The sequence below is a fragment of the Alnus glutinosa genome, chromosome 5 (assembly GCF_958979055.1).
Source record: "Alnus glutinosa chromosome 5, dhAlnGlut1.1, whole genome shotgun sequence".
Taxonomy (NCBI): domain Eukaryota; kingdom Viridiplantae; phylum Streptophyta; class Magnoliopsida; order Fagales; family Betulaceae; genus Alnus; species Alnus glutinosa.
The window spans coordinates 1,237,587-1,248,028 of record NC_084890.1 but is presented as its reverse complement, the minus strand read 5'-3'; the positions used below and the strand labels follow the sequence as shown (position 1 = coordinate 1,248,028).

At 36.4% G+C, this 10,442-nt stretch overlaps 1 protein-coding gene, 1 non-coding gene and 1 pseudogene across 2 annotated transcripts; all 3 read right to left on the bottom strand.

Moving 5' to 3' along the window:
- Positions 1-216: 216 nt before the first annotated feature.
- LOC133868327 (probable serine/threonine-protein kinase WNK11) lies at positions 217-1,153 on the bottom strand (annotated as a pseudogene).
- A 3,996-nt stretch (positions 1,154-5,149) lies between these two features.
- Positions 5,150-5,238, bottom strand: LOC133869961 (small nucleolar RNA SNORD96 family). The gene has a single exon (XR_009900590.1). It is a non-coding gene; the product is annotated as a small nucleolar RNA SNORD96 family (small nucleolar RNA).
- Positions 5,239-7,565: 2,327 nt separating this feature from the next.
- LOC133868184 (pumilio homolog 18-like) lies at positions 7,566-8,985 on the bottom strand. The gene is made up of 4 exons (XM_062305007.1): positions 8,974-8,985; positions 8,766-8,929; positions 8,427-8,676; positions 7,566-7,922 (listed from the first exon to the last, which is right to left on the bottom strand). The coding sequence occupies exons 1-4, from the start codon at positions 8,983-8,985 to the stop codon at positions 7,800-7,802; spliced, it is 549 nt and encodes a 182-aa protein (XP_062160991.1). The 3' UTR covers positions 7,566-7,799.
- Positions 8,986-10,442: the final 1,457 nt, after the last annotated feature.

The following is a 10,442-nucleotide window of genomic DNA, read 5'->3' as shown; positions in this document are numbered from 1 at the left end:
CAACTCGGCGTCAGCGGCTTCGTGCAGCACTGGAGCCTGGAGTAAAATCCAATATGTGCGGCCTAGGAGGGTTGAGGTTTAATTTGGGCAGTGTGTGGTACTTTGCAACTTTGTTACTTCAAAGAAACTATGGATCCTTTATTTACAATGCATGAACTGCACAAGGGAAAAAAGCTAACCAGTTTATACCTACATATTTCTGAAAGCAAAAACGATTCAAAAAGAAAAATCGAAACCGAAACCAGTATCATATTTTTCTTCATCATCAAGTCCATTAAAGAAGGGCTCGTTGTGAAGTTCAGAGGCAGACGATCTTTCAGACTCTGGCGCAAGGCACTTCTCAATGAACCCTTTCACCTCCAAATCTTTCACCTTGTTCAGTGCCCGGGACTTCACCCCAGAGGACATCTTCTTGTATATCTTGGCCACACTGTCACATTAACTGTATGATATTTCTAGTGTCACCAGCTCAAGCACGCACATCCCAAATGCGTAAATATCCACCATCTCCGTGTAGTTCTCGTCGTACAGCTCCGGATCCATGAACTCCAGCGTCCCCAGCATCAAATGTGTCATTTGGCTCATCCCCACTTTTGCCGCTAACCCTAAATCTCCAATCTTAACCTGGCCAAGATTGCCATTGATAAACACGTTACTACAGTTAAGATCCCTATGAATTATGCATGGCTCATGCGAATGGAGATACTCCAAACCCCTCAGTATCTGTTTCAACCATTTCTTTAAGGCCTTAATCGAGACGTGCTGGTGCTTCCTCCTATATTCCCTCAGTGCCGGACGTGCAAACCTTAGTGATGAAGTTCAACGTCTTGTGCTTATGATCGGTCCACGAACTGAACGAGGTGATGATGTTTTCGTTCTCCAAAGTTCTCAACAAACAAACCTCCAAGCAGAATCTGTCCATCATTGCCTCGTCATACAGAAACCTTTTCAAGGAAACCTAATTCCAAGCTACCTCTCTACCCTCTTCTTGATCAAAAGCTTGATACACCTTCTTCACCGCTTCGGCATCGAGCAGGTCACCGTACCTACTGTACCGTCCTCTCGGAGAAATCTCAACGAATGGCTCAACGTCCTTGTCAGACAGGTCTGGGTTCAGATAAGACATGCTAATTTGATGGTCAAAAATTAACATGCTGCCAAACCTATAAGAAAATCGACAAGAAACCCCAGATGAGAAGGCAACGGAGGAGATCAAAAAGTGAGACAACGGACGAGGAAACAAAGAAAACGAGGAAAAGGGTCGATGACGATCAAATGAAAACAGAGGCGGAACAAATTACTAAGAAGTACGCAGTGCGAGCTTCCTTTAGATATAAACTATTCTGATAAAACATATTGAGGAGATCAACGAGAAGAAGAATAGAATAGCTAAGAGAGTTTATGTATAGAAAGATTTGAACCAATTCTTATAGGAAAAAGGTCTTCATTCAGCAGAAATTGTAATTGGTTTTGGATACATATTCTTAAATGGAATTTGACTGGCCGGGCAGTTGGAGGAGTGAGGAGATTCTTACTGATTCTAGTAAACCATATTAGATGATTATCTTATTTTGATATGAACTCGATTCCCTCACAATTTGGAATTTTCGCTTGTAGATAATCTTAAAAAGGTTTCGGAAAAAAGTTCAGACTATGAGACTAATATGCATCAGCAGTCAATAGATATGAAGAACAAGAAATGAATATAGGGAAAATGAAAATTATTCTTAAAAAAAAAAAATAAAAAGAAGAAGAAGGGGAAATATCCGATATGCTGTACCTTTGGTTAATTTGTTTAATTGATATATTAAAGTTAAAATAAATACCGTAAGGTATTAACAAACCAAGAAAATTGAAATAAGTATTGATAATAATAATAACAATAATGTTATTATTATTATGTTATATAAGAGAGTTATTTTTTTTTTTTTTGAACGGAAACGGTAATCTATCATTGATATGGTGAACAACCCAAGGCTTATAACTTGAAAATAAGGGACAAGCCCCCTATTCTCTAAACCAGAAGGATCTGGCTTAATAAACAGCTGCCTAAGCAGAAATACAACTTTTACACGAAAGCCATTTGAGCCTCTTTACATTGACGCTCACTTTCTAAAGAAAATAGACCAGATCTAACAATTAGCCAACAAATATTCCCGTAAAAATTGAACCCAACACAAACAGACTGTGACTCAAAAAAAGAGAAAAAAAACACACAACACTGAAGTAGAGACCACCCAAAAACAATAAGCAGAAATACAACTTTTACACGAAAGCCATTTGAGCCTCTTTACATTGACGCTCACTTTCTAAAGAAAATAGACCAGATCTAACAATTAGCCAACAAATATTCCCGTAAAAATTGAACCCAACACAAACAGACTGTGACTCAAAAAAAGAGAAAAAAAACACACAACACTGAAGTAGAGACCACCCAAAAACAAGCTGCTGGCAGTGGAGGAAAAGGGCCAAGAAGCCGGACGGCGGCGCGTGAGGAACACGCGCCGACACCGGCGCCACCCAGACGGAGGACCGAAGCTAGACAACCGAAAACCGCAGAGATCGGCCAAAAAAAAGCGGCACGTGTCCCACACGCGCACCAAACAGCGGAGAGCCTACTGGAGCGTGGGTACCACGCGCCGGTCACCGGCGACCGACAGGACCTGATCTAGCGGCGGCAGGGTCGGAAGGCGACGGAGAACGCGGCTGGGGGGGTGCGTGTCAGTCAGAAGAGGACGAGGAAGAGCAGATCTAGCTTCCAAAATCTGGAAAAAAAAAAAAAAAAAAAAAAAAAAAAAAAAAAAAAAAAAAAAAAGGGCCAAAAAAATCCCGCCGACGACACGAACGCTCGGCCAATCCCCCAAAGAAGACAACTTGAGATGAGAAATCCTGCCAAACAAAAAAAAACAAACAAATAACAACACATAAAAGCCACCATAGCCCAGAAAGGCTAGGGGAAGACCAGCCTCCGCCGAATCTAGCCGGGAGGAACAAAAACTCCACAACCATAAAGGTTAGGAGAAAAACTAACCCCACTGAACCAACTCAGGGGGAATAAAAAACTCTCTACTCACGAGGAGTAAGAGGGAAATCACCACTGAGAGGGGAGGCAAGAAAACCACTCCCTCCAGGCGAAAACCAAGCTCTCAAGACTTTTTCCTCTCCTCTCTCAGATATACGTGATATTAAAATAACATGTGTTTCAAGAGAGTTATTTGGACGAAGCCTATTATATAAATTATTATGCTGTCAAATACTGAGAGGAAAAATTCAAATTATTGATTCATGTGTTGACTAAATAAAGAAATTAATGGACTGATTCCGTGAGTTCCACCAATCAAAACACACTTATTTAACAATTCTCTTAATTAATTAAACCACATGTTTATATGTGATGTTGATATTATACACTTTATAAATATTACACAAGAAAAAATATCAGTGAACAAAATGTAACTTTTTGAACATTTGTACTTCATTGATAATAGAAAATGTCATCTCAACTTGACAAATGACACGACTGAAAAAACCGAAAATAATAGTAAACACTCACGGGGTGAGATGGCCACCCACTACTCCACAGAGGGTGTGGGGTTGTTCCATCCACTTATGCCCTTAATGGATGGGTGAGTTGCCACCCATACGAAAAGAGAATGATGATTTTATCATTTTATCTTTTCTGCTCCTTTGCAGTGAGGGCAGGGAGAGAAGAGGATTGCCCCACGGGAGAGAAGAGGATTGCCCCACCCACCCATGCCCATTGAGGTCGTGTATGAGTGGATTGTGGATCACACCTTCATCAGTGGATGGAGTGTGACAAAGTGACCCATGCCCTCTCCTTTAATGGCAAGTGGGACATCTATCTATAGAGGTTGTAGGCAAAAACCTACCAATGCGCCTTAGGGAGGGGGCATGCGTGGCCACCCCAACCCAACACTTTTTTTTTTTTTTTGGAGGAGGGCGAGATGGGCTCATCTTAGTATTATTCTAGCAAAAAATACAAAATAAGTCAATGTGGTTACACCAATTTAAATCCGAATAAAAAGTTAATTCAAAATAAAGGAAATATTATCTCATTAAAGACCAGTAGTTCTATTAGCAGCTATCTTGTATTTGCGTATTCCATTTCAAGTCTATTTCTCTTATGTAATCTCTATATAAAATAATTATTACCCGTATCTTTTAGATAATTAATTGATAGTGCTTTAGTGCTTAGACTTGATACATTAAATGGCCTTATGCATAATTTAAAGAGGATCAAGATTTGCAATACGAGATAATTACCATAATTCACAAAGAACACCGGAAGTAATCACCAAAAATAAAAAATGATTGGGCTCACGACGGAAATTATTGGTTATATTATAGCATATGTAAATCTCATTCATACAAGCTACATGTCATTCAGCCAAAAACGACTTGTAATTGGATTTTATGTCGTCCCTAAACTACAAGAAGTTTGTTCTGAGCTATGTTTCTCTTGGCAACATAAATCCCACATTTTTTTGATGTAGAACAGATGAGCAGCACGAAACTGATTGGCTTTAAACCACAAAACGTTCAATGCATAGAACAAGATGCGTGCAAAATCTTGGGACATTCATTCATTAGGGAACGATGTGGAAACTTGCTGCTAAAAGAAAATTGATTGACGAAAATGGGATTTCAGCCATGTGCGTCAAGCTTAGATAACACTATCTAAGCCAATAATAAATGTCGAACAAGTCCAATAGATCATTTTGATTTACAAAAGAATTTTTCTGAGGCCTAAACTAATCCAGAAAGAAATTCGATTACTCAAAACTTTATTTGTAGCCTCCTGGGAAACCTGCAAATGGATTGGGTTCTCAGAAATTAAGCTGGAGAAATCTCAATGAAATTTGGACTGCCTAAACGGAGGTCTGCCAGGTCCTCCGTTCTGGCAGAGCCTACCAGCCAGAACAGAGAGCCTGGCAGCCCGCCTTTCAGATCAGCTTAAGGGCTTTGAAATTAGAAAGCAAAAAAGGCAAATCTTTTTTTGCCTTTATGCTTGCTCTTTAAAAGAAATAAAACATTAAACACCAACCCAAAAACACAGTTAAAATCAAAACAAAGACAACACAGTGCAATAACAAAAGCAAAATTGCAAAGGTGATATTTTTTTGAATCAACGCCTCAGAATTGCAAAATCACAGCAAGGCTTTAAAGCCATTCAGTCCCGAAAGATGGTAATTTGGTGTTTGATATCATCACCGGCGATACTTAAAACAAAAACAAAAACAAATCAAACGTGTTATTGCAAGATTCAATGAATGTAGGTCTCATGGCAATTCCAGAATGGTAATGGCAGCGACGCTGCTACAACAAGCGATGGAATATGAGCACCACCCGTCAACGGAGGAGCTCCCATTGGGAGAACCGTCAACGTCGACAGGATTTTCTTTGTGACATTAACTTCGGAATATGCAAACACAGCAAAGTTTGCTCCTCATGAAGTAAGGGATTGGATCAATAATCCCCTGTCACATATACTCTAACCGATCCAAAACATGTTAAAAGAAAGCAGAATCGAAGCTTAAAATTTATAACCCATTTCAAAACAAAGTTCACAGATACTGCTATCTAAGACATAGAACAGAGAACGAAGGGAAACCTAGATAACGGCGAAGAGGAGAGAGAAACCCTAAGCCCCAAATTGTGTTTGTTTGGGGTTTATGAGGGTTATTTATAGGGTTATTGGGTTTGATCTGTGTCGTTGGGCGTGGATCAGACGGCTGATAATGGCGAATAGTTTTATTGGGGCTGCTTGGTAGCTGCCAAGGAAAATTAGGGTTTTATTTTTAAGGTTACACGTCATCAACTCGGCTAATGGGCGTTGCCCGCAAAGCGTCCATCTTGGAAGGAGGCCCAAATTCTTCTAACCAAATATGGGCCTAAACCGGACCAAAACCTTTATAACCATATCTTTTCCTTCCTTTTTTTTTTTTTTTTTTTGAAAATATATCTTTTCCTTCATAGTACTACGAACATGGCACTAAATATGGAAGACTTAATAAATTATTTAAAATTTTAAATAATGTGGTATTATATATACGTCTTTTTTTTCTTTTTTTTTTTTAAAAAAAAAAAATTAATTATTAGATCTTTAGAACTCACAAAGATTTACATGTGAGTCCTACAGATTTAATGATTGATTTAAAAAAAAATATGTATAAAAAATATATATGTAACATGTCTCATCATTCGATATAACAAAAAAAAAATCTTAATTGTAAAATGTATCACGTCCATTTCACCTACTCCAAATATATGTGGATCTCCTCATTGTTAAGTTTGGAGATCTGTTTTGATTTAAAATCACATGCTCACCTTTGTATATATAAAAATAATAAATAAATAACATTTTAAGTGATGCTAGAGTACCTGCAATAAATTAATTAATAACATCTTTTCGGCAGAAATTGATGTGCAATATTAACAAAATACGGGTTCATGAATTATTCTATTCTATATACGACAAATGTGACATGACTTTTAAAATAAACATTGAATTTTGGATAAATCGCTATTAAATTTTGATTAAATGATAATTTTAATAGTCATACCACATTTGAGGATAAGAGGATAATATGAGTCTTTCATATAATATTATTTTTCTATATAATGACAAGAAGGTAAAAATGAAAAAAGATTATGGTTAAGATCTTCAATCTTAGAAAATTCATATTTCTCCTTATAATACTTTTTACATCATTGTTGTTTTTTAATTGACGTGACATTTTATCATGTGGCATTATTAATGAAGTGGTGATCCATCGTGGCATGTGACTAACTCGGTGAAGTTGATTGTGCAATGTATACACGTGTCGCCATACTATTAGATATGATGTGGCATTTCGTCAAAAAAAATTAATGAATACAGGACGGAATGAGTGAATTGATAATGGATTAAACTTTAAAGATCAATTTAGAACCCCAATAACAGCTAAAACTTCATGGACTAAAAAAGTTTATTTTTTTTGTCATTGGAAAATTGGATGGGGCCAAATTGTACGGGTTCTATACAATGTACGGTGCATTTGGCATTGTGTAGACATGATTTAATAAGTGTGATTTTAAACCAAATCACAAAAAATGAATAATTTGGGATTGCGTTTTTAAAAATTACAATTTGAAAACGAAAAAAAAATTGCATTTTAAAATCGCATGCAATTGAGTTTTTTTTATTTTAAAACACAATTTTAAAAACTAAATTGCATTTTTAAAAATTATATTTTCAAATCGCACATTTTCAAATCATAAACACAAACGGACTCATAATTGATTTAGCTTTAAGTCTTTGCCTCATCGCCTGATATCATAAGATTGTAAGTGTACTAGTTTTGGCCTATGTATTTTAGAAAATATTTCCAACTTTTGGAAATTGAAACAAGCCCAATTTCACCAAAAAATTGTTTGTCGTTCTCGTGTCAAATACATTAACAATCAACCCAAAACACAAAGCACTTCTCAAAACACAATAATTGTTTTCACTTTTATATAAAATCAAAACACTTAAATTTCCAAACAAAACGTATCTCCTAAAACATGAAATTTCCAAACAAAACATACCTCCTAAAACATGTAAACAAACATAACCTACATAGTAATCATATAATCCTTACATTTTCTATTCACGACACTCACACTGCACCTTATTCATTACACTTGGTACTTTACTTCATAGAAGAAACAAAGGAGCTACTCATGGAAAACAGGTAACATATATTCAGGATGTCAAACACAAACACCATTTTCACAATCCGAATTGGTTGGGCTGATCAGTCCAGTGGAACCCCCCTGACAATCAAATTGATGACATTCCTTCCATATCCAGAACGGAGAGCATCCAAATGCCCTTGGAATTTCTCTAGAAGCCTTCGATGAAGTGGAATATTTGCACGCTGGAAGATAGAAATTTGGGAAAAAAAAAAGAGGTTTAATATGGAAGCTAATTAATTAAGCTAATGCTGAAATTAATTCCACTAAGGAAGCATATATACTTCACTTGTAACATGCTAAAGGTTGTTGAAATTTGCATTTGAAACAAATGCTCATGCACAAGTTTTCAGTTCAATCAAGGAATTAATTAACATGCATAGCCTACAATTTGAAGTGCCTGATCGAATTGCACTGCAATTTGAGCAGCCTACATAGTGAGAGTTACAAGGCCCACCTACTTTGGACAATTTGAGGTACTACGAGACTCGAACACCCAAATTGTGGGAAATTGCAACAATTTGGGCCCCCAAATTGTAAGGAATCTCGATCTTCAATCAAGACCTCTATGCTTAAGGAAGAATGTATTCAATGTTTGTGATGACTGTTAATTATGCATATATTTTCCTCAGTGCTGTGGATGCATAAAATCTGGTAATCTCAAAGGGTATGCGGTTCAAAAAGTGTACCTTTGTGACTTTCAATGCTGTTTGGATCACATAGTTCCCATATCGATCTCGAGCAAGTTGCCAGAGTCTGTCCCACTTTAAAAAATCCAGAATCACATAATCCATCCAAGGAGAGTTTAAGCATTTCTCTACCACATGACTACCACCTTGCTGTGAAGAGAGAAGCACATAGTTGCCCCTCAAAAGACAGCATATCTTCTCAGTAGAGACAGGATCATGGAGTCCTATGACATGCTGCAGAACATAGTTCCTGCAAACACTCAATAAATTAGACAAACTTAACCCCAAAAATGTGAAAAAGCAATTAGAATTATATATAGGATGGGAAGAAAAAGATACCCTGAGGGATCTTGAGAGAGGTACACCGAATGTTCTGCAATTAAGCGTAGGAGTTTATCTCTGCCTGGTCCTCTGCTGTTTGTGATGAACTTGTTTATAGATATGCATCCCTTTTCATGTTCGGCCAGGTCGAGACAGTGCCTTAGGGCTGCTAGGTATAGTAGCTGATCAGAGAAGACAAGTCACATTAATGTTGCAGAATAAGTACATTAGAAGACATCATAAGACATAACATGTGAAAAATGAGTTTAATTAATGTCTAAATGGGAGTTCTAATTCAACATATATTAAATTCGAATTACCTCATTTTGCCCATTTTCAGCGATATTCAAACACCTTAATATAACTGAAGATCCTGTTTGATCTGTCATCAACCTATAGAATCCAGTAGATAGAGTTGATATCACCCCAGTAATCAAGGTCGTTTTTCCAATCTTTTTGATGAGCTTATTAACTGATTTTGAGCTGCCCAAATGAATGAATGAATTAATGACAGTAAGCAAGAAAAACAAGTTACAACTGCAACAACCAAGATCTAAAGAAGTTTTTAAGTTTAAAATAAATTACCCATATGGAGTAAGCAGCACACTGATAAACGATTGAGGTTGCAAGGTTATCTTTGCTACAATCAGCTGCAACTGATAGTTGTTGACTGCCTCAATTAGCTTATTGAAGAATTGATGGCCATGTCTGTCAATCATCACAAAGAATATAAACTCAAGAACTCCTTCAAATATCTTTTTTATAACCTCTTGGTTCCTTGAAGACAACATATCCTGTAACTTGTCCAAGTACTCATGATTTAGGCCATCAGGAGTCAACAGCCTGGAATTTCGGTACCAACCAGGAAAAGAATTTTGACCCACAACACCACAGTTCAAGTTCAGATTTTCAGTACTCATTACGTTAAGTCCCCCTCCTCTTGACACATGAGCACTGGCTGCATTATATCTAAAAGGGCTATTTTGGTTGGCCCGAATAGATGTGGATGGTTCACCAATTAAACCAGATTCTGATTCAATGAGCCATCGTTGATACTCAAGGAAACGCCAATCTCCAAATATTTGATTTCCTACAAAAACAATCATATATTTTATACAGAGCAAAGAAGAAAATTACTGATATATATATATATATATACACACATATGAACTTATGTACCTATAAATATATACATCTATATATATATCAATGCATATCAATATATACCTCCATCGATTCTTTGCGGATACATTAATGTAGGAGTATTAAGTTGACTCAAAGAAGAATTTGAAGGAGAACCCAAAGAAAGACTTGAACGGAATTTGCAAAATTAAAACACCCATGCTTGAATTTTTAATTTTTTTTTTTTTTAAAAAAAATAAACATAAGGGTATTTTAGAAATTTTGACAGAATTTAACAGTCGTTTGCTAGTACAGTATCCTTATCTCAAAACGACATATAATTCGATACTCTTTTGTCAAATTATCAAAATAAAAAATAAAAAAAATAGAGTTTCTAAGTACAACTAAAAATCCTATTGCTTTTGGTACTCCGTACAATGTTATACTTTTAAGGTTTAAGTATGTGAATTAGGGTCCGTTTGGGTTTACGATTTCAAAAAATACGATTTTAAATCACGATTTTAAAATGTACGATTTGAAAAAAGTGATTTTTAAAAACGCAGTTAAACGTTT